Below are 25,574 nucleotides of genomic sequence, written 5' to 3'. Positions count from 1 at the left end.
GATTAATGGCTTTGATTTTCTTGCAGTTTTAGAGTAAAACGTGTTTTTGAAAATATATATTTCATATAAAATTGAAAATAGTATTTTTGAGCATTTTTCGTTACAATAAAAACCAAAGTGTCGTCTTTGAAAAGAGATCAGTCTGTGCATTCAAGATTTACGACAGTTTAAGGCGGAAATTTAATATTCAGGTCTATGCTCAAAAAGTGAATAAATGGATTATAACTACAGCATAAATATAAATTAGTGCCATAAAATCCACTAAAAATTCAAAATATTAAATAAAAAAAAACATTATTGAACTAAAATATAGTACATTCATTTGATTTTTGACCGCCATGCGAAGACCACCAGAGGGTTAAAACACTTAACATGTCTCATGTTTTAAATGTTACCATGTGGGCGGGCACTACCAAGCTTAGTTTACATATTTATTGGTTGGCTGTTGACTATGACACAATCAAATTTGTGTTTTTAAAATGTACTTTAACATACCAATGCACAACATAAAGATGGTCTTGATTTGAAAACACTGAGGTATCATTTTATTAGACATTCTGCTTATATGAATGAGGCAGGATTTCATAATATTGCCCCGACTCATAACTACTAACATCTGCTCCCCTTGGATCTCAGATCTACTAGTGGACCGGCAAGCAGACAATACAGCTCCACAGAGGATGCCTACGCTGCTTCCTGTTCCATGATCCACATTAGATAAACACACATTGGGTTCTTTGTCTCTCCCAGCACCCCTCATCAACCCCTCTCTCTCTGCAAGGAGGAAGAGGTGGTGGGGTGGGTGTGGGGGGGAACCAGTTGCTAGGCAGGCAGCATAACGGTTGCCTAGGGAACTGTAGCAGACGCAGCTGTGAGTGAATGGGGGAGAATGCAGAGGGGGAGGGAAAGGCAAGTTCAAGGCCAAAACCCCCAATCTGCGTAGTGTCCATCAGCACCGCAACAGATGAAGGGGAAGCGCATGCATGGGCCTAAAAATGGCATGTCTCCTGCCACGACCCTCTTGATCCTTGCACTTCACTAGGATGTTCAAGCGTGGTGAAAGACAGAGCAAGAGGTCACATGTTATGAAGATTGTTGCAGCTACATGGCTTTAAAATATTGGTGCTACTGGTAAAAACACACATAGTTGAGTTGATTTTAAGGTTCACATACAAATTTGTGGGGGAAATAATTGTATTACCATACTTGAATTTGAATGTAAATTGAACAAACTTTCCCTCAAAAGGACCAAGTCAAGTGCATTTACCCTGATGTGTTTGCTTAAAGGGATAGTTCACCCAAAAAAATGTATTCTGTTTACTCACCCTCAAGATGTTCCACACCTGTATAAACTTCTTTCTTTCCTTTGAACACAAAAGAAGATATTTTGAAGAATGTCGGTAACCAAACAGTTGATGGACATTCTTCGAAATGCAAAATAGCATTTATTTTTTATTCAGCATAAGAAAGAAATTCATACAGGTTTGGAACACCTTGAGGGTGAATAAATGATGACAGAATTTTCATTTTTGGGTGAACTATCCCTTTAAGCAGGTATCCAAGGATTCAAACTGAGGAAACGGTTGGAATACCCACACTTACACGTTAAAAATTTGTTTATATATAATTAGCATCTTCTGAGAACTGTAGGCTGTAACAGTTGCCTGCATCATTGTTCAGGTTCAAGGAACAGAGTAAAACAGGAACAAACCTACTCATTCATGTCATGTAATATGTAACTTGGAACAAAAATTACACAGACACGTTGCACACATAACCAAAGGTCTGTAAATGCATAAGAACAGAATGTTAAGAATGTAACTTGAACTTGCCTTCCTGTTCTGAGACTGTATCTGTGGCCTGTATCATGTTTTGAAGGAGGAATGCTATACCTTCTTAAACAAGCTGTCCTGCCAGAAATAAATTGCATTTCCGGGCAACTGAAAATCAAGTACAGAAATAAAACTCAAAAATCCTCGTTAGCAGGATAAAAAAGGCTCATTACTATTTATAATTTGGTGCATATAATCTAATATGTTATATTAGGTGTATTTAACTATTTACTTAAAATTTAGGTTACAATTTATTTCGATATAGTCCACTTTAGACATTCTAATAACTTTAAGTAACTTTGCAACTACATGTCAACTAACTCATTAGAGTATTAGACTGTCTGCTTAATATCTGCTATATTTTGATGCTCATCAACAGACACTCTGACTAACTTTGCAACTACATGTCAACGTATTCCTGAACCCTAACCTAGCAGTCTACTACAGTGTACTAATACTCTAATGAGAGTTAGTTGAAATGTGCAAAGTTACTTATAATTAGTAGAATGTCTAATGTCTACACATTGTAGTGGACCATCAAAATAAAGTTACACTGCAATTACATTTTTAACTGCTAATTTGCAACCCAGTGAAAATAGTAACATACTACATTTACAATATTAATAGGCTACATCCTCTAGATTATCATTTGAATTTGCTAATATTTCATTATCAGATTAATAATAATAACATATGTTTTGTCTGTAGTTATATAATTTGTAAGGCCAGTAGGGAACAATCTTTAATAGTCAACAATACATAATTTTATTCAGTAAACCACAAGATTATTGAAAACTCAAAAAATATAGAATTTTTAGGGTCATGACCTTGAGCACAAGCTAGTAATGGCTAAATTACCTGTTACGAACCGTGTTACTTTTGTTATACCAACACATTTAAATGTTTGATAGATAGATAGATAGATAGATAGATAGATAGATAGATAGATAGATAGATAGATAGATAGATAGATAGATAGATAGATAGATAGATAGATAGATAGATAGATAGATAGATGTGAAGTTTGTAGTCACATCAGACTTTTCTTTGAGCCAAAGTGTCTTTTATGCAATTGTGAATATTTACGCAACATTGCCAGTCTCGTAACCTCCTTCTTTCAGAGAAGCTGTTGAATACACAGAGGCGTGTTGGAGTAACTGCACACACTGCTGCTGCTGTATTTGCCATCGGTGTATGAGGTGAATGTCGTTACAAGGAACCTGAGAAGAGCTTTTTTTCGACCAACTCCGTCCCCGGTTTCTTCGGTCATTTCGGCAGGAGAGGAGGCTTGTGTGTATCGTCATGATGAACTAGAACGTGACTAGGCACCCAAAGCTCCGTGTTATGCAACCGCTGACCTACTAACACACATTCGAGGACGACAAGAGGAGAGTGTGTGTGTACGTGTGTGTGTAAGAGAGGAAAATTGGAGCAAAGCCTCCGACATAACACAAGGACGAAGAGGGAGGGAAGAGATAGACGGCGAATAGCAGCACATTCAGGGAGTCACATTAATCGACACAAAGCCGGTGAGTGGATCACGACCCACACGGGACATTTTCAGCCCAGACTGAAGTTGTAAAAGGAAGAAAGACCAGAATCGGGACGAGAAACGGCATACAGAGGCGCGGACGTGCGATTTATTGAAGAATAAAAGAGGATTCTTTCGTATAACTAAACGAATGCGCCATTTCACATAACGTTAGGTGAGTTCAACTGCACTCCGTTTATCATATAATATTTCATAATATGAGCTGGGTGTATTGTGTTTTACAGAGCTTGAAGCAGGCTAAACAGTTGTAGGCTAGGCTCTTACCTTGCAACGTGGTCAGGGCATGTTATTGTTCACATGGAAACCGACTCCGGGTCTGCATGGCTCTCAAATGCTTCGCTGACTGCAAATTTTATTGGTTTTCAATGGTTCTTTTTTTATTGTTTATGTTTGCCTATTTTAGATTGTAATGTAGCTACAGATTATCTTGCATTGTGCACTGCATACATTTTCACATTCAATGTCAAGGCGAGACGGTCGTGGCGTGGGGGAGGTGGTGATCATTACGATATCCAAAAGCATGAGTAGCTGTGGGTCAGTTAATGTCTGTACATTGCGTTGCGGCGGCACCATTCCCGTGCATTTCAGTTGCAAGTCAGCGTTTCTTACAAAGCATATGGTTGTTAAACTAACGCGTGGCGACAGGATAAAGCGATGCCACGCGAATGGTTGTTGGGTTGCACGATGTTCAGTGGCGAGCAGAGAAAGACCCTCTTCAGATGCGCGAGATATTCAAAAATCGCGTCACCATAGTGAATCAAATTCTCGTAATGTGAGTACGTATCATGTGGGTTATTGTGCAATGTGAGGCGACGTAAAACTTTTGGTTTGGGAAATAGAGAAGCATACTAATGTGCAAACCATTCAAATGTTTAATAATTTATTTGTCTATAGTGTGGGGACAAAAAAAATTTGTGATGCCTAGTTTATCCTCATCCTCATGCTTGGCTTATGACCTACTCCTAAACTAAGTAGACTATGCCTCTTAACAATTCCACCACTCCCCATTCAGCAATGCCTGGAATCTGAAACTGCCTCACATTGCTCCCAAACTTCTTACAATACAAAGCATCAGTCCGAAAATCAAATAAGAGCATTCAAAAGATGTGCATACAGGTGGTGAGTTTACTCCACTACATAAACTAATCTGAAGGTTAGGTAACCTAGTCTCTAGTCTGACAACTTGCTGTGAACTTAATTTTCATAGACGGCTATTGTGATTTAGCATTAACCCCTGTAATTAAGAGTCTAGCCAAAACACTCACAGTCACACTGGCCTACTTGGCTTTTAGGTTGGAAGGAAGGCTAAAGGCGTAACAGTTCTGCTTGCATGTGACTGAGTGAACACATGCAGGGAGGCTTCCAGCTGTAAATACTATCCATGTGGGGCGGTGCATAACTGTTTAATGGGACCTCAAGCTCTTTTTCTTCAAATGTAGACTCTTAATTCTTGGAAGAAGAAAAGTAAACAAGCTAAGGGAACCAATAACACAAATGTGTATGTGGTCAAAATATCGTTAGGATGGTTATGTCTCCCCTCTTTTTCTTTGAGCACCATTACTACTATAAGTCACTTATCTATCATAAAATAAAGGTTTACAGATGGTACATTTATAGTAACTTGGGTGTCTGAGCTCATCATGTCCTAAAATGATCCTCAAGTGATGATAACCTGGCATCCAGCCACAACCTGCAGTCTGAACTGCACTATACTGCATGCTCTGATTCACGGCTGATTAGTGATATTACAAAAGCTGGACTGTATCGGACAAGCCTTGTGGTGTAAGAGCAGAAAACCTCATTTTTAAATCTTCCTCCCTTTCTTAATGCGTTTCAGGAAAATGCTAGTGCATTTGATGCTTATTATTGCATCACTGGCATGAATCATGGCCCGCTTTAATCTAATATTCTGATGATGACGTATTTGCTTTTTTTCTTTCTGTACCTCCGCAGTGCTGGTAAATTCCTCTTTCATCCCCCATTTGGAATCCTTAACTCCTCCCTCACCCATGCACACTATTTTTGGTAGGCACTATAATTCCTCCTCACTTGGTCTGACGCACTCTCTCACAGACACACAGCCGCGGACGCACACACCGTTGCCGCCCCACTGACCTATTTTACAGCATAGCGTTGGACCCAGTGTGCACACGCACCGTGTTTACGGAGCAGCCGGTTTCTAGGTCAGTGGGACACGCACACGCAACGTCCACCACCCTTCCCGGGCTCTCGTTTACGTTCCAAATGAAAAATGATCATGCATGGACCATACTTTGTGCTTCCATGTTTTCTGAAATCTTAGTCCCCACAATGCTGTGAGCCTAACCACAATGGACAAAGTTACCCACAAATTTAGAAATACAAAGTAATACTCTCGTGTGGTTGAAGATAAGGAAAAATTAAATCAGGCTTAAACAAAACAGGTATAGGCAAAGTTCTATGTTTGCTTTTGAGAACAATGGGCTGTTTGTGTGGTACTTTTTTGTTCCTCTTCCTCTTTTTGCCGTTGAACTATGAGAATGCCAGGTTTTGAAGTTGTGTTTTAGTGATGGTGCAATAGCTGTTTGTGGTTATGTAACATGAACTCAGATTCTCACGATGAGCTGCAAAATAGGATGAGCTAACAAATCAAGGACAAAGTCCTAATAGTTTTAGCACAGTAAGAAAAAGACATTATTCTCTACTACCGAATAAAGCACAAACCTTAACAAAACCGTATTTAAAAAAATAGCACAATAAGAAGTCATTTAAAAAGATAGTTGTGTACATGTACTCATTTTTAAAAAGCAAAATGTTCTTGGTTACATTGTCAATAAACGATGTTTGGATCACTAATAAATGATGCCAAGAGAATGAGGGTTATTCCGGATATTCCACACCTTTAGTTCCCTGCAGTCCTGGCAGTCAGTCAGGTGTCTCTGATTATGTGACAGTGCAGTATCTTACACAATAAGTATCCTACTGCAGCATGGCCTGATCTCCTACTCGCTGTGCTACACTACTCTACTGACCTACATTTCTCTAGAGCTCATAGAACAGAGGAAAAGCAGAACATTTCAGTTGCTGCCAAGATTGGAAATGGAACACTGGGTTGTTTCCGAATTATTACATGAGAATACATTTTGCTAATGCATCATTTGACATTTGTCCATGGTATTTATCATCAAAGCTGCAGCTTTTGAATGGAAATTGAAAGGAAAAGGTCTTCACAAATCCCTCATATGAAAGTCAATCACATTTTGTAATTGAAGGGATTGAAATTACTTCTAAAGTTAAACTACATACTGTACACACAGCTACAACAAAGTAAAAAAGACAAAAGAGAGGTAATGCCACCAGTGCAATAAAGTAGAACACTTTTTCATACATTCAAAATAATATACCATTCATAATTACTAACCCTACTCTTTTAATTCTTGTTACCTTTAACTCTATGATGTAGTTGTTTTTGTTCATTCTTGTGGACACATTTCAGTAAACACCTCCTGTTTTTTGTCTTTACAGATCTGTTCAACAGAGACTGGGATAAAACATTGAGCTGAGACGGATCTGATGAACGATCAAGTTTATTCTCCAACAGAAATCCCAGCCTATACAACCACGTCACCCATCAAGAACAAGGAGCTTTGCCAAGTCAACAAATTTGCATTGTCTAAAATCTGAGAGAACTGAAAGCAAGCTAAACTAAAAAAAAGACCATCCCTTTTCTGGGACAAAAAAAAAAAACTTGGATCACACTTATCCAATGACGGTTGTTTTTGTTGCCTTCCATCTTTTTCTTATCTTTTTGACCAATCTGGACACTTGAAAGGTTTGAGGACTGCATATTGGCAATTAAGTTTGTTTTTGAAGTTTCAATCAGAAACAAATAATCTTCAGTATTAAAACATTAAATTTCAATGTCCACTGAGTGCCAGTTATACAAACTGGCCTCAATAGGACCACAATGGAAAGCCTAAATCTCCCTACCCAAAGCAACAGTGCCAGCTTGGAAACATTAGAAACGTTCTCAAACTACAGTGAGAGTTTACCATCACCTCGGATCGCGAGCCCTCCTCGTCAAGGCCGACTAATAAAACCAAAACCCAACTCCAGCTGTCGACGGAAGCGGGAGTTTATCTCGGATGAGAAAAAAGATGCATCCTACTGGGAAAAGCGACGCAAGAATAACGAGGCTGCAAAGAGGTCAAGGGAGAAACGCCGGCTCAATGATATGGTGCTGGAGAACAGGGTAATGGCACTGAATGATGAAAACGTGCGGCTGAAGACAGAGCTCCTGCAATTGAAATTGAGATTTGGACTCATAAGCTCTGCCTCTTACATGGAAAAGACCCAGCAGATCAGCAATGGTAGTGAGGCAGCAACTAATGGAGCTAATGGTACAGGAGCAACTTCTGGAAATCCATATTACTCAAGCAGTGGATACTCTAGTGCTTCTCAGGTCATGATGAACTCTGATTCCTCAGAGGCTGAGCAGCCGACTAGGAGTGAACGCCACTCAACGTTACACAAGTACTCCCCCCGTGGATCACTCTCCGACATGTCTGATGGATCTTCACGGGACAGTCCTGAACCTATAAACTTTGACATCAAACACGAGAGCTCTGGAATGGACATTAACAGGCTTGAGGCAAGTGTTCTTAATGGCATGTTCAATGGCCATCAAAGTCTCGGACGACTGGAGTCTCACCAACCTCAAGAAATGGAGCAGCAAGAAGGAGTCAGCAACCCAGCCCCTCCATCTGCCACACCCCAAAGAAGTGTCATCCTCTTTCGTTCCGGAAGCAACTCCTACCCTGTTGAGAGCCAAAGGGTTGAGGACATGGAGCAGCAGGTGGCATCCCAAACACAACAGAATGGGCAAATCACCCATTTTACTCAAACAGGGTGCAGTCTACAAATAAGACCTGATGGCTTAGAGACTCTTTCGGAGGTGGCGCAGCAGCTGGCCAGGAGGTCTTTGGATTCACCAAACTATGAATTCACTAACGGCAAGGCAGATGCCGGGGAGAGCAGGCGATTTGTCATACAGCAGCAAGACCTGAGTGTTCAAGGACAATGCAGAAGTCAGGTTCAAGACAGCACCCCAAATTCTTTTGCCCCAGATTTGCTCAGTGAGGCCGGAAAAGCCCTTGTATGCCAGCGGTCCAATCCCTACCTCGGCACTCTGAACGAGGAGCCACCAGAGCTAACGTATGAAGGTTGCCCAAGAGCAGATGGCTTCTACCAAGAGCACTCCTCCTCAGGCAAGGACACCTCCTCTAGTGACGGAGACCCACGCAGCTCAGATAAAGAGGCCTCCACTGACGATGAATCTCCCTCATCCTCTTCCTCTGATACTGGTGGATTTCACGCCATCCACCAGTCAGCATCCTCACCCACCATGGTCATCAGTGATTCTTACCAGTACGGAGACAACCAAGGTGACATGAAAGGCACTGCTCTGCCACACAAGCTAAGACTTAAGTATAGAGCACTGTCCAACGGTGGCTCCCAAGACGTCCTGGCCACAACGTCACCAGATTCCGCTCTGCCTCAGCACCCCTACCTGGCGCTAGCGCAGGTTAACCAGCAGCAAGGCAGCAGCTCTGGAAGCAAGGAAGGGGAGAGTGAGACAGCAGATGAACTTTACACACAACAGTTTCCTTCCAGAGAGAAGGAAGAGGGATGGAAGGAAAGTGGGAAGAGGAGTTCAGGAGGACGAGGTAGCAGAAATAAGAAACGTGACTGAATCTGGCACATCCCATCCTGGACTTGTTAAAATGTCATCTTTACCATCCTATGGAAAGAAAATGGTACCAGTTCATTGCATGAAAGTCTGTTGCTTATACAGAACAACAAAAAGAAAGTAATTTGTGTTCTTGGTCTGTTTTCTTATCAAGAGCGATTCTGTGACTTTTAATGCAGCTCTGTTCTCGAACATTTTTTTTATAAGCACTTAACTGTAACTTTAAAAAGTTACAAAGAGGAAATTGAGCTCTTTCTAATAATCTTTTTCCTCTTTCAAAACAAACCTACAAAGATCTGTATAGCAACCTTTGACTCCACCTTTGAATATTTACATATCTCTGCCATGTTTTGTAGCTTAGCTAAATTGATGGGTAGTTCCTGAACCCAAGTAGTTTTCGCCACACTTCATGGAGTTAAAGACTCGAGTCCTTTTCTCCCTACTGATTTCAGAAGAAAAAACCTCAACAGATTTATGCCTGTCTTTCTCCTCCTCTGCCTTTGGACTTTAGCATTATTGAAGCACTTGGAATATTATAATACTGTGACATGACTAAACATATCATATTTCAGTACATTTTATGAAAAATGGCAACATGTCAATCTTTAAGAGTAGAAAAGTGGGAGAAAGACTACGAACACTGTCTACTTCTTACTGTTTGAATTCCTGTATAGTCTAATCCTAATGTTTATGTCTGATGCTTCCATTATATTTTCTAAGTCATCGTATTTATGTCACTGTATCATTTGAGAGATACCAGAATGTTCTCTTCATAGTGTTTTGGTCATTCATAGGTCAACACTAACCAGTAAAAATCACCTTTTGTCCAGTACATTGCTATACTGTATCAGTGTAAAGGAGCCTGATGGATTGACCCTCTCCAAAGGTCACTGTGACCAGTCCTTTTTTTTTTTTTTTTTTTTTTTTTAAGAAAAAAAAAAGAATTTGCAATCTACCTGACATTTAGCCAAATTCGAGTAAAAGCCCTTTGTCAAGAAATGTCAAGGTGGTCTCTTCCAAGTTAATATGCGGACTGTACAAAGTGTAAAATATATCATTGCCATCTCAAGATGGTCGTGTCCTCTGTGTTCAGGCTTCAGAGACGCCTCACATGCTACCTCATGAGAAGAAACGGTTGAGGTTACTCAGAACTGAAGAGTTTCTCCTTTGGTGCGTGTAGCCCATTGCATCATCATACCCATTAAATGTTGCATATAAAAGTTAACACACAGTAAAATGCTGCAGCACACAACTAAGTGTTACCTAGACACAAATTCAGTCCTACTAGTTGTCTTTGTAGAATTTACCACAGCTGAAAGCTGCTTCTGCACTGAATTTTTTTCATCAGATTTTATACAATCTGTGTTTATTGTTCCCAAACAGGTGCCTGGCACTGGCCATTATGTAAAAAGTGTACAGACAAATTCTCTTTTGAGTATTTTAAGTTTGTATCAAGTTTATTTTGGCATTCTATAATAATAATTATTAATATTGTATTTTTATTTTATTTTATATTCCAATGCTATTATTCTTTTTTGGGTTGATATTTCTTGTGTCTGTTGTCTGTTCACCTCAATGTGAGACAGTATGTATTTTCATGTCCTGTTCATCTATTTCACCTCTGTACCCTGGTGTATTGTGTGGTATTTACTGAAGTTTTAAGAAAAAAAAAAAAAAAAGATGTTTGTTAAAAGAGGTGGACGTACTTGTCAAGGTGCTCAGAATGACACTAAAGGAGTGGAAAGAAAAATAAAACATGTTGTATGTTGAATTTAAGTCGCCTAATGTTGTTTATACTACCCGGCAAGCCTTAATGCCCCATAATAAAGTGTTTCCATAAACAATCCCAACACATGCACTTTCACAAGATTTAGAACCAGACCAAAAGAATAACAGACAGACTTTATATTTCCAACGTGACTTTTCCTCTCCCCTTCTAGCACGATAAACTAATTAAAATGAGAGCTTTGCAAATGCATAGGGACACTTTGTACTCCTGAAGGGCGCAAGAGTCATCCAATATGATGTAACAGGCTAAGTCACAGCACTTATGTCACAACCCAAAGACACACACACACACAGGGAGCTGCAACCAAATAGAAGTACACATACAAATGCTTTCATGTTCTCTGCATCAATGGAATTACCAACATGGGAAAGGAACACGATGTAGCAGGTCACACTGTTCACTGGTCATGAAAATATACTCCCAAGTACAGGCACTAATTCAGAGAAAAAAATAGACTAGAGCAGAAAACAAGTTATGTAACTGTTCTGATATCAATTGACATTATAAAAAGAATAGCTTGAAGTGCAGGTCATAATCCAATCTTTTCTACCCTCCGCCTCGAGAAATTACATCTCGTCTTTCTCACTATTTCTCTTTTCTGATACACATTTTTTAAAAAGTGTTAACGATTACCTGTCACTTATTCATTAATTTATTGCTCCTGGTAGACTGCCAGTTTGTTATATCACTTACCCTGTCTGCCATTAAGTAATATGCATGCATGGCGCTTACACAACCTGCCGTACAACCTTCATCTGAAAGTACGTTACCCTTCTACCAATATTCAACTGCAACTACAGAGCTATAATTCAAAACTGACATAATCTGTTGACAATACGTTCTTTAAAAGGTGTCTAATTTTATTTAAAAATGAAACCTGTGTAGTTGATGATGACACATGAATAAACAAGCACCGAACTGTGCCGCACTACCGGTTGCTACGGTAGCGAGAGCCAAAGCAAGAACAAAAGCAAGGTGACTTTTAGCAAGAGCTGCAGTGCTTTGTTCTCTTCGCTGATCTTTTTTCACTCTTTTTTCCCCTCTTTCCCTGTTTTTTTTTACTTGTACGGAGTATGCGCAACCTTACGAAAGCAGGTCAGTGGAAAAGTAGGTCAGTGTGAAGGGGAGGAGAGGGATGAGAGAAGGGGAATTCAGAGAGTGAGGGTTGGGGAGGAGAGAGAGGGTGGAGGTGCAGACACGTCATTCAGCCTGCAGAGAGCTTAAAGGGGAGTGAGCAGAACGCTGCATTGTGATCTCATTAACTGAACACCACTCAAATTCAATACTAAACAACAAAAACACACACATTATACTGCTGTAGTGTAGTTGAGAAATATCAGAATTATGTAATGCTGTGTTGCAGTGCATCCTATTTAAAGAAAACACAACCTATTTGCATAACATCAGATAATATTTCAAGCAAATAATACAGACATTTTAGAAGAATTTATCATTATTGGCATTAAGGCATTAAGAAATCAAGGAAAAGAAAGGTAAACGGCAGAATAGATCTGCTACGCTGCTGCTGTACAGTTACATGAATTACCCATAGCAGATCTATACAGGTGGAGCTGGGGAAGGTGGAGGGTTGGTGTTGCAACTGCTACAGCTTTGAGGTTGAGCAGCGAGCTCATTGGCTACTGAAACAGCAGGAGCCAATCAGCTGCGCCCTATAGAGAATGATGTGATTGCGATCAGATTGAGTTAAGGACAAGCATGCGCCATCTAGAGTTTCATGACTGAACTTTGTGTATTTGACAATTATCGTGATTTACCGATATAGACTCTTTTCGGGCCATATCGCACAGCCCTATATTCATTTAAATTTAGTATTTGGTTTAGCCGCATGAACTCCAGAGGTTTTGTGTAAGACCTGATGATCCTTATTTTCTGAGAACAGCAAAGGAATAAGAAAATCCGACCATTTGTACAATGATTCGCACAGTCACACATTTGATTAGTGACCTAGAACTAATGCATAATAAAACGTTTCTTATTCATTTTAGGGGTTCAATTTTGATTATTATTATTTTTTTAATCCTAAAATGTTCTGTCTACTTAAAGGTCTGTAATCCCAGATTTTCTGAGTGCTCTCATGATTTCGGGGCCCACTGTATGTATAAAGGACATAAAGAGCAGAACAGAAAACAGAAAAGGAAAGCAGAGAAAGGAAAAAGGAAGAGTAAAATGAGGAGAGGAAGAACAAGGAGGAAAAGGAGGCAGAGAGAGGAATGGAGTGGGAAGAGAAGCTGTTTTGTCTCTGAACATCTGCAGGAGCGCTGGGATTCCAGAGCACAACATAACTCTGGTTACGTAACTGAGCTGCCTAAGATGTAGGTCAAAAAAATAGAGAGCGCAAACAAGGGAAGAAGTGTCTGAGCGTGTATGTGTGTCACGTGGAGCAGTTTTATAACATACGATGTTATATGCTTGCTTATAAGCGGGTGTACATCATTAGTAACAGTATCACAGGATGTGTATTAATGAGGGTATGTATAATAAGTGCTGGTAAGAGTTTAAAAGAGGCAGTGTGATTCACACAGGCTGATCACTGAAAGGCCAGCAGAATGTAGGTCAGCCAGCCCTGCCCAAACCCCATTCCCTCAGTCCTAAACCGCATGACCCTCTGAATTTTGTTCTCTCTTATTCGCCCTCAGGTCAATCAACATTCATTTTGTCATGACAATTAATTATTTAACAAATACTTATTCCCACTGTATACTATTTAAACTTTTTTTTTTTTTTTACTATTTTACTATTCTATTTTAAAAAAATAAAATAATAATTCCCAATATTATATATATACAGTATATATATATATATATATATATATATATATATATATATATATATATATATATATATATTTAATTAATTTTGCTTAACTATTCAAAAGAATTTTTGGAAAGAAATTTATACTTTTATTCAAGCAAGATAAGTTAAGACATTTATAATATTACAAAATATCTTTTATTTCAAATTAATGCTTTTATTTTGAACTTTCTATTCATTACAGATTCCTGGAAAAAACTGTATCACAGTTTCCACAAAAATATTAAGCAGCACGATTACAAAAATATTTCTTGAGCAGCAAATCAGCATATCAGAATGATTTCTGAAGGATCATGTGACACTGGAGACTGGAGTAATTATGCTGAAAATTCAGCTTTGCATCACAGGAATAAATTACATTTTAAAAAGTATTAAAGTAGCAGTTATTTCAAATTGTAGCAATATTTTAAAATATAACTGTTCTTACTGTATTTTTGATCAAATACATCTTGAGCATATGAGACTACGTTCAAAAACATAAAAAAATCAATCTTGCCAATCTAAAACTTTTGAATAGTAGTGTATATTTAATAGTGTTGTGAAATTAACTTTAAATGATGTAAAAGTAAGAACTGTGGAAATGATGGAACAATTTAATATTCAATATAGTGAAACATTAAAACATCTGAAATGTCAGTTGATAACCGATATGCTACCAAAATATTGTGCATCCCAAGATAACTCATATTACTCTTATTATATCTTAACCAACGACTTATACACAACCCAGAATACACCCAGATCCGCATAGCAACGTGCAAAAAAACACTCTGAACACCTCAGCAATGGTATAGTATGACAGCTTGGCAGCGTCTTGCGAACATACTCACATTTTTTTCAAATTTTTTTAACAATTTAGTTCATCTTCCTCTTTTTGTCTTTTTATCACTTTGGTTGATTGTTCTCACTCTCTCGACTCTTTATCAGCCTCCCTCCTCCGCTGCACCTGTGGCACAATCACCAATTTACACGCCAAACTCCTGTCATTATCCTCTCTTTTGAAATCAGTTACTTTAATCAAACCCAAATCTTCCCAAACAAAGAGTGAAGTGATATTGACAGATACATCACCCACTGTGTTCAGCTCCAGATTGCATGAAACAGTGAGGTAAAGGGGCTGAAAGGTTTACTGCTTGCCTTGAAATTAACAGCAGGACTCTGTTCGAATGGAGGAATTTTGCTCATGTGACCAGCAGAGACAAAGGCATGCATAAAAAAATAGGAATATCTATGACATAAAAGCCCAGGAAACCTATATTACTCCGATGTTGCTCTTTCATAATTTCAGAGATTGGTTTAAAAGGGTATTTGGATGCTCAAGCCAATTTAAATTGATAAACATTTCAAGTGAAAAATAAAAAAGAGGTTTGTTTAAAGTTTTTAGTCATCATAATGATTAGACATAAACATTAATGGAATATCAATAACTATTTTACGAGGTGGAGTAAGATGTTAATCGTACAAAAACGTAAGAGTTAAATTAACCCATTTAATCCCAAATTTTTCCCAGACACAAAAATATCCAAATCATGTGTCATTAGTATCCCTTTGAAACAATCAATCATAATTTTTTGAAATTTTCATGGAAAAGTGTGTGAAAAAGTGTGTTTTATGATCGGTCACAACTGTGACCGGTGGGATACTGTGTTGTATCAACCATTGTATTGATTTAATATAGGTCTATTTGACCTGTGCAGTGTGTTTGTGTGTTTTTTTGTGTGTGTGTATGTTTTTTTTTGTGTGTGTGTTTTTGTGTGTCTGTGTGTGTGTGGGTGGGTGTGTGTGTGGAGATCAGACATCAGAGGAGACGTGACCATGTGTGAGTGTGTGTGTGTGTGTGTTTGTGTATGTGTGTTTGTGTCTGTGTGTGTTTCTGTGTGTGTGTCTGTGTGTGTGTGGAGATCAGACATCAGAGAAGACGTGACCGTGACCGTGTGTGTGTGTGTGTGTGTGTGTGTGTGTGTGTGTGTTTGTGTGTGTGTGTGTGTGTGTGTGTGTGTGTGTGTGTGTGTGTGTGTGTGTAGATCAGACATCAGAGGAGACGTGACCATGTGTGTGTGTGTGTGTGTGTGTGTTTCTGTCTGTGTGTGTGTGTGTGTGTGTGTGTGTGTGAGTTTCTGTCTCTCTGTGTGTGTGTGTGTGTGTGTGTGTGTGTGTGTGTGTGTGTGGAGATCAGACATCAGAAGAGACGTGACCGTGTGTGTGTGTGTGTGTGTGTGTGTGTGTGTGTGTGTGTGTGTGTGTGTGTGTGTGTGTAAAATTAGGTAGAAAGTAAGGTAGAACAGTTAGCCTATGTGTATTAGTATGTAGATACAATGGGTTATCCCACCGGTCACTATTGTTGCCGTTGACATGTTTGTGAGTTCTATGACCACATTAAACAAAGTTGAGTAATTGCAAATGCATATATCAATACTAGACACCTTAAACATGATGTGTACCAAAAATCTATGTCCTATCTTTATGTTAACATACTTTACCACCCTTTTCTTTGGGAGCTTTCTTGCTGCCATCCTCTTCTCTTGGCGCAAACAGGAAGTAAACAGCTCTGGTCATGTGACAATTTACAGTAAACATGCGACACTGCACATATTTCATTGAGACCCTTTATTATTTCAATATCTGCTGGAAATGCATTGATAGATCATTCAGTAACATTTTTATAGCCTTAGAAATGAAACATTTTTTTACTGTCACTATTGTGACCGGTGGGATTAAATTAAATGTATTATTTTATGGTGCCAAAATCTCTTTTTTTACTTCACTGTACTTAGCCTAAAAGTTTAATAAATAGCTGTCTGTCTACTTCTAATTTATTACTTTAATAGTTAAACTAATCAAGAGCAAAATAAAAATATGAATGTGTCTATATTACATGATACAAATGTTGTATTTTTTGACCAGTTTTATAGTTACTACACCACTCTTCTGCTGGGATCACGATAATCCTGATTGATTTTTTTTTTTGATTTTTTTTGGATCAAAGGTAAATCCAACCTTACTAAAAAGTTTTGAACACAAACTGAAGATCTGATCCAGATCAAAGATTGGAGTTTGTGATCTTATTTGATTTCAGAATCCTTTTTTTCTTTCCCATTTTCATCCCATTTTCAAGATTTGATCCAATCAAATATCTGAAATCCAATCAGATAACTTTTTAAAGGTGCTCTAAGCGATGTCGGGCGACGTCAACTCGAAGTATTGTCAAACAAAACGGAGGCTGGCTAGACCCTCCCTCCTCCTCATCCCGTCCCCTCCCCCTCCCTTCCGTGCTTCCTGAAACAGTCATGAACCATTTAGAAAAACCAAACTGGATTTACCCTCCTGTCCAGCAAAAACAGAGCCACCTGAATGTCGGATTGGAAGCCCGGAGTTCTCGCCCCCTTTTGAACGCTTTTCCGATGTAAATTCGGGACTTCGCGTTCCTTCTCCTTTTCCCTATTCTTTGTTATTTGTTCATCGGAACGTCGTCTCTTTGGTCATGTGTTAGCCATATCAAGAATATACAATTTTAACGTTAGTCGTTGTTAGGACATCTCTCCTTTAGCAAACTTCCCTCTTCATGCTTCTCTCTCCTCCACTCCTCACACCCCCACCCCCACCCCCAAATCATTCTTGTCGGTTATTGGCTGGAACCATAGACTGTAAAAAAAGATGGACGACGCCCCTTCGCTCTCTTCCATTGATGAGAACTGAAGCCGCCAGTGTCCCGATACGGCGCTGACATATTGGAACTTGAGTCTGCGCAGTAGCGATCTCGGGACCAGACCTGCGCAGTAGCCTATTTAATTAAATTAATATAAAGGGGCGATTTGTCCACGAATGGCTTAAATGAACAACTTCTAGTCGACTAGAAAAAAAAAATTAGTCGGAGGCAGCCCTTATTCCACATATTTTCGAAACCAGGCACAGGCCATTCTGGGTTGGAGTGAGCAGGAAGTAAAGCCGCAAAATCAACGCTCCGCCCTCACTCTCACAGTTCTGCACACTTTTTTAAAAATTGATTGCAGTACGACAAGAGGCTTGTTAAAATAATGTAAATACAATCTCCTCAGTCCTCCGAAGATCCCGAAAAAAATGTCCGTTGGTGCTTCAGTGACTACTTCGCTCAGAGAACCTGTCAATCACAGCTGTCAATCATGACGTTACACCACCGCATCACGTTACTAACTAAAAACCAACTTATTTTTGAAACAGACACTTGAACTTACATCAGCGTGATAAAAACGACAGCAAATGAAAGAAACCACCTTTGGAAAAATGATATTTGAAGTGTAATTTAATTGTTTAGTTGGTCTCACGTCCCGTTGAATAACACGGGGAGGCGGGGCTTAGGACCTATACTAGGACCAGTCACCGGGGGGCGATCGAGACGTTTTGGCTTCACTTTTCAGGGCTTGTGCGGCACGCTTGGCTGGAACACTGTTTGTTATGTTTCGTGGCCAAGGCTGGGCCAGTTTGTTTTTCTTGCCGTTTGTGGAGCCTGGGCTGTCTACAGAGATCACGTTTTTTTACAGTGTGTTCAGGGGACAGGCAGCTAGCGGATGGTGAGGAGATGTTTGCTGGATGTGCCAAAAAATGTTTAGGCCTAAAAAACGCGTTACATCGCTTAGAGCACCTTTAATGAAATGGCAAAAATGGCTCAAAAAAATAAATGTCTCAATTTAAATCTTTAAATGTTCATTTCTTTTTTATTTTATTTTTAATACATTTATTTTTAAATGAATTTCAATATGTATTTAAATGTTTTTTTTAGTTGCAGACTTTGATATCTCTACAAACACGTACTACTTTTTGAGATCTCATGTGAATAGCAAATTTCTTATTCTTAATATAGATCCTATTAATTAAAAAGAAGGATTCTTTTTAGAAAAGTGTTGTTTTAAGCATTCTATACAAAAACGTACTGGTATATTTAAACATGCTTTACTGAAATGAAGTGTAAAAGGTTGCAAATGCACACCCTCAGCCTAGACAAACTGCAAATGCATAAGTGCCCTCTCATGCCATTTGAACAAATACATAATCAGCACCAATAAAAGCTCCGGCCTCAATAACAGCTCTTTATTATGTCATGCACGCCAACGTCACATCATTCCATTATATGAGCAAGGCCAAGATTACAGCCATAAAAGAAAGATTACAGCCATAAAATGAAATAATGATAGGAAAGACGTTGGAATAGTAAACAAAGAGTGAGATTGAGGTTACACTTTGAAAAAGTCAAAGAAAGTGGGGCAGAAGTGCATGAGGACTAGATTTCTCCTCATCCATTAATAGTGAAGGAAGAATTAGGCCACTAGAGCAATGAGTCAGCCCAGAGTTATGCAATGCGAGCGCTCAGGGTATATTGCCACACTCCATGCGAAGGAAAGAGGGGGGAGAAAGAAAGAGAGGTTGTTTTGCATGCACGCATCTGCATATGTGAGAACATGACTGACATATGTTCTGGGTAAAATGTGCGTGGATGGAACAGCTGCCTTCAGTGAGACGCCGAGGACCATAAGGTTTGTAGGCAGATTGTGTTCCTTCGCATATGATCGTTGAAATGTGAAAGGCAACAAAATATGTTCCAACTGCTCCAAAGAAAGCACTTCATTAAAAAGGCATTATTCCACAATCATAAATCAATACATCCAGAATGTGTGAAGTACTATGCGCTCACAGTTTCTGCATCAATATTCCACTTATGAGGACACTTCATATTAATAGAGCACTTGAGCTTTATGAAGTCCAGACCACTATCCTCTTGACTTGTCGCTCTGTGATCACAATTATTTCATGGAGATAGATATGAAGCCTTCTCCTCACAGATGGACAACAAGTTGTTCGCAAACTCTGTTCGCAACTCTGAATTCAAAAATGATCAATTTCATTCTGGATGTTTATTTCTTAATGTTCATGTCCCCTGTTTATACATTTAGGGCCTGTTTACACCTGGTCACTTCATGCGTTTTCTGTGATCGGATAGCTATCCGATTTTCAAAAGACCTGGGGGCTGTTCCATAAAAGCCGCTTAGAAAAGCGGGGATTAAACTCCAAAACCGGACTTGAATGAGCCTAACAAATGAGTTGGGGCTAAAGTGGTTCCATAAAAGGTAATTGAAGCTCACGCAATCTCACTAATTTGATCCAGGTTTATCTAGTCTAGATAATTGCGTGTGCACGCGTTTCTTAAGCAGCCCTAGAGGTCGATCGTGGATCAAATCGATCCACCATCAAACAGCGTATATTTTGTGCTGTTTAATGCGTTTGTGACATGTCCCCCCCCCCCCCCCCCCTTAGTTCAAAACTGACATTTTACAGTTATATTCTCCATCTGTAAATGTTCGAAAGTCATGCAAATGTATCCATTTTGCTGCTAATTTTCATATTGAACGAGCGCTGCTGCGCGCATGCGCGCCTAATGGGAGCGCAATAATTCTGACTAAAATATACATTTTGCTTGGAAAATTAATATGCGATATTTTATAACACTAGAAATATCTTCTAATTATAATAATTTATCTTTAGGATGTTGGATAAGTTGCACTGAACTTCTAGCGAACAGAAGTACTTCAGTGAAGTAGCCTATAATTCAGGGAAGATTTCTTTTAAGAAACTAAATATATAAAGATACAAAATATAGTTTTGGGTATAGGACCTATGCTACTTAATAAAGATGATGTATACTTATTTAGAATGCTGAGAATTACAGCTTTTAATGCAATATTTTTTTGGAGAAAGCAAGAGTCCCCAGTTTTAAATGAGTGGTTTGATTTAGTTTCTAAAGCACATTATGGAGAGGATAACATGAAATTAAGAGCAAATGTATACATTTTGAAAAGATATGTGCAACTCTAAAATCAAAGACTATTCCATAAAATAAAGGAATATATATTAGCCTACATTGACTACATTTTTATATAACCCTCCCTCCCTTTTATTTCTATTTATTTGTTATTTTATTTATTTACTTATTTAATATTGAATATTTGATATTCAAATAATATTACTTGAATAACTATTAGGAATTATGTGTCATTATAAGAGTTTGATATAAATATGTTAATGTTAAATTTTTATTACTATTTATTTATTGTTTTTTGTCTTTTCCCCCTTAAATCATATGTAAAAGTGTCTATGTACTTTTTGGTTATTGTTCTAATCATGTGTGTTTTTAGGCTATGTGTTGGTGGGTATTATCACAAAAGAAAAAAAGTAGAAGGAAAAATAAGGAATATTTATTGGGGGGAAAATATGATGTCTTTAAAGGAACTGTCAATTTGTATAATTGTGTTAAATGTGTTTGAATTGAAAGACATAATAAAGTACATTATATATATATATATATATATATATATATATATATATATATATATATATATATATATATATATATATATATATATATATATACTAAAATATTTGTTATTTGGACATTAGATGTGCCTTATTTAGAATTTTAAACCTGTGTGTATTTTTATGATAGCAATAACTGTAAAGGGACTATTGTAATGGGGTAAATCAAATGTAGGCTAATATACTGTCAATTACTAAGCTCAGATTCATCTTACCAGTTAAAATTTATACTTTTGTAACTATTTATTTTTAATTTTGTGATTTTAACTTCTGCTTTACAAAGCTTTTTTCAGATTGTGTTCTAATGTTCTTCTAATAATCATAAACATGTACCACAGCTGTCAAACAAAACCAGAGAGAAATGTATTCATAAATCTTTAAAACAATCTAATTAAATCTTGGGCACAAAACATTCAGCCAGTAAAAAAAAGAAAACCTGTAGTATATATATTGTATTTAGGCCTATCTATCTATATATATAGGTCTATATTGTCTAATTTATCATTGTAGCCTTATTTAAGTTGATTTTCTGTATACTGTGTATTTATTTTTGGACTAATAGTGGTTAATAAAGTCCAATAATAGTATGAGAGAGTGTCAGTGGTAATATCATTGTGTTCTTGTTGGTCAGTGTTAGAGGATCTGAGTAACAACTGAGGCTTAGCCTGACAGTTAGCCTGCCCTGGACCAGGCTAGTTTCCCAGCATAAGTTGCCAGGGTAACTGAGTTTGAACTATTTTAAGTTTGCTTTATGAAACCGAATCTACCAAAAATAAGCCTGACTAACCGAAATAAGCCTGGCTTATACTCTAATCTTGGTTTATGGAACAGCCCCCAGGTGTAAATGCCCTCCGAAACGCATTCGGGATGGATTTAAGATGGAGGTGGCACACCTGGGCCGCATTCCAGACCAAACTGGACAAGTATGCATCTGGTTGTTGAAACCACATGTGTAAATGTTACTCCTCTCAACACTCCGAGTCCCGACCAGATTAATTGACTCACACGGTGACATGATATCGTGATATCATTGACGTGATGTGCAAATGAGCCGTAAAAACCCATTCGTGCATTCCATTCTTTCCATTTGCGCCACACTCGGTTTCCTAAGTCGCCCATTTATTTAGAACAAATAGGAGTCCGTTCCTTGAACTGAGCTGGTACTTAACTAGAAAACTGGTGACCTATTTTAATTGTAGTTATGTAGTAGGATATCTTTTCAACCATTAATCAGTCTAACATCATGGTGGTGTCAACCTCCTGCTGTAGTGAAAACTGAAATGACACACTGGGATCCAGCAGCGTATCCTCCTTTAGCTTGCATTTTAAAGATTACTAGAGGAGCTATGACTGGAACTCAAGCCCCTCTTCCCCGTATTCAAACACCTATTTTAATCTTTCTGAGATCACTTTTGCTCTTGGAACTGGACAAGCATTAGCCACATTTTAGCTGAAGTTCAGTAGTGCCACAAGCACATTAACCCGATAATCCATTAGATAAGCATCTGTCTCCTCCTTCTGTCTGGTTACCTGTAGCCGACAACTCATACACAACTGACCCAACACAGCTCAGTCCTGACCTACATACTTATCCAGACACGCACATAACTCAAACACCATCTAATCTTCAAGACATAATGCTGATTTGTGCAAGCATAAGCTTCTCCTTTAGTGCAGAGGTTGTGACATATATTACACTTTCAGCCATGACACAGAATTCATGAGAAAGCGAGCAAATTCACATATTCTTAACAAATCAAATAATATAAACCACAAAGTTGTACATGTGAAATGAGAACGACTGAAAACCTCAGATTTCTACTATTCAAGCTAAATGTCTCCAAATGACTTGTTGACATGACCTAATATTAATTGAGACTTAATAAACATAATTTGGCACACTGCCAAAAGGATGCTGTAAATGGTATTGTACACCAATATACCAGCATCAAAAGTAGCCTATATTCTTTCCCTTTGACACAATAAACTGGTATCATATCATATTGTTGTGATGTTATTTAAAACTAATTATTTTGTTTATAGAAAATAGTATAAAATTTTAATATTAGACCTTTTATTGGTTATTATCATTCATAGAATTTTAATATTGTCTGTTGCATCCCCAACATTTATTAACATTTTAACTTAAAGGAGCTGTATGTAAGATTGTGGCCAAAACTGGTACTGCAATCACTGTATCCCCTCCCCCTCCCCCCTGACTTGAGGTTGCCAGATATGCTGCAGGATCCAGCAGGAACGTAGGCTGCTACAAGGAGCTGCAGCTGTGCTAACTAGAGCAGAGCTGGCAACCCGGATGCCGAAACACTACTGACTTCGTGATTGGTAGATAGGTGGAGGGTGGAGCATCAGGCCAAAACACAAGATGACAACATCAACATCAGTTGAGGGCTGCAACTTCACTTTTTAAATGACAATATCCTGGCCGGACTACTGTTGTCAGTGATATAAGTATTTGAAATGAACATGATTTCTTAATGTCTAGTGACGTATCAGGGCCATTTTATAATTAATTGAAATACATTTCTTACATACAGCTCCTTTAAAATCTTAATGTTGAAAAATAATAAGTAATAATAAGATGCCATGTAATTTGTATTGAATCCTATTTCTGCCACGAAATAAGAAAAGGTAATTGCAACTTTAGGCTATATCTCACAATTCTTAATTTCACGCAAATTTTCATTAGCAATACAACTTTTTTTCTTAGAATTGTGAGTTTGCATATTACAATTTTGACCGTTTTTCTTACATTCTGAGTTGTAAACTCAAAAAATCATAGTAAAAGAGTAAATTGTGATGTTAACTCAAAATTGTGAGAAAAAAATGCCAGAATTGTAGGATATATATTCACTATTCTAAGAAAAAATATATTATAAGTATATTCTAAAAATAAAGTTTTTTAAATATATATGTATATATATATATATATGTGTGTGTGTGTGTGTATGTATGTATTTTTTCGTTTTTTATTATTATTAGAATTATTTAGTATTTTTATTATTGTCTCTGAGAGTTAATCTTCTTCTAAACTCTCTAACAAACCTCTACTATCAATTTCTCCTCTGCATGTTCCATTCACTCAAACCCACTCAGACCAGTCACATACACAAACCAGGCCAAATAAGGCATTTCTTTAAGGGTGGCTGTGCTGCTGTCTCACAAGTGACTCAGGGAATCATGATAATGGGTAACAGAGCCTCATATCGACAGCCACACAAACCCTAAACACAAGCCTGGCCTGGAGTGGCCAGCAGCTGTTGGGAGGAAGCTCTCTGAATCACAGGGACAACAAAACAATGACACTCTTTCACCCATGCCCACATCTTCTTCTCATCCTCTCCAGTGCTTCCCGCCCACAGCCTGAACGCTCCTGCTCTTTTTGCTCTAATCCAAACACCCCAGGTTGATGGGAGGTGCGAACATGTGACCGAGGGCTCACATGAGGCCAGACGCCCTGTGTGAGTCAGGCGAGTGTCAAACTAAAGGTAACAGAAGTCAACACACTCGCTTAGACCAACGAGGCTCTTAAACAGACCGGAAATGTAAACTAACCGCACTTGACCATGTGGCGACTGCTTTTCAACATTGTGCTGTTTATTTTTATCCTGACGTCATCATCATGTATGAGTCATAACGCAAACCATGCAACTTTCTTAAATTTATCTCATGCACCTTCCTTTGCACTTTGTTAGATCGTTTATCTTCCATTTGCAATTTGTTTGAAATGCCTTCTGGCATTGAATTAAAATAGACCAGTTCTAAGAACTATCTAAGCAGCCTGTTTCCAATTAGTTGCTGTATCATGTCCAGGCGAGACATTGGAGAGATGGGATAATTTAAGTAGGTTAGTCAACAGCATCAGGACATGGCCAGTGATAGGGCATGTTTCTTGTTTCTGTTTAGGTTACTGGGTCAAGCAGGAAGAGAGAAATATCACGTGAAGAAGCAAAGCGTGTGGATGAGGCATCATATCACACACACACACACACACACACACATTATAGTATGATTCAACTGTTCCAGCTCAAAAGATCCAATTCAAATAAATTAGCCTAATATTTTTCTTTGCATTTGCATTGCTCATGTATTAAAACAACAATGGAATATAGTGCACAAGTCATATGGAGAGTACTTATGGTGGTTTTCCATCATTTTTCCGTCTCCTTTTGACTGGCTATACACTTCATTGAATGAAAAGGAGCAGCATAAACGTTTTGTTTAGCATCTCATTATTGTGTGTTTGAGCTGGTTGGCTGGTCTTTCGCTGGTCTTCCAGCCTGGTGGTCATAGCTGGTTTTAGAGGGATTTTGGCCACTTCTTTAGATGGTCAGGCTGGGAGACCAGCTGACCAACCACCTAAAACCAGCTGAAAACCAGCCAAGCTGCTTTTTTCCCCATGAGCCATAGAAGAAATAAATCATAGGCTACAGGTTTGAAATATACAGTAAGCATGAGTAAATGATGACAACATTTTTGGGT

General features: G+C 38.3%; 2 protein-coding genes across 7 annotated transcripts in view; one reads left to right on the top strand and one right to left on the bottom strand.

Moving 5' to 3' along the window:
- Positions 1-25,574, bottom strand: part of plppr2b (phospholipid phosphatase related 2b) — a 156,922-nt gene that overhangs the window by 130,720 nt on the left and 628 nt on the right. The window contains exon 1 of one of the 6 annotated variants that reach the window (XM_079882709.1): positions 3,649-3,728. The exons of the other annotated variants lie outside the window; for them this stretch is intronic. The gene's annotated coding sequence lies outside the window, so the exon portion shown is untranslated. Of the gene's footprint in view, positions 1-3,648; positions 3,729-25,574 lie in introns of those variants that run through there. 6 annotated transcript variants of the gene reach the window in all.
- Positions 2,952-10,035, top strand: nfil3-5 (nuclear factor, interleukin 3 regulated, member 5). Its single transcript, XM_079882699.1, has 2 exons — positions 2,952-3,538; positions 6,889-10,035. Exon 2 carries the CDS (start codon positions 7,331-7,333, stop codon positions 9,113-9,115), a length of 1,785 nt encoding a protein of 594 aa, XP_079738825.1. The 5' UTR covers positions 2,952-3,538; positions 6,889-7,330; the 3' UTR covers positions 9,116-10,035.

This window comes from Squalius cephalus (assembly GCF_949319135.1).
Source record: "Squalius cephalus genome assembly, chromosome: 10".
Lineage (NCBI taxonomy): Eukaryota > Metazoa > Chordata > Actinopteri > Cypriniformes > Leuciscidae > Squalius > Squalius cephalus.
This window is presented reverse-complemented; position numbering and strand designations above follow the sequence as displayed.

Coding starts and splice junctions, on each gene's coding strand:
- nfil3-5 (XM_079882699.1), top strand. CDS start 7,331: ATGGAAAGCCTAAATCTCCCTACCCAAAGCAACAGTGCCAGCTTGGAA.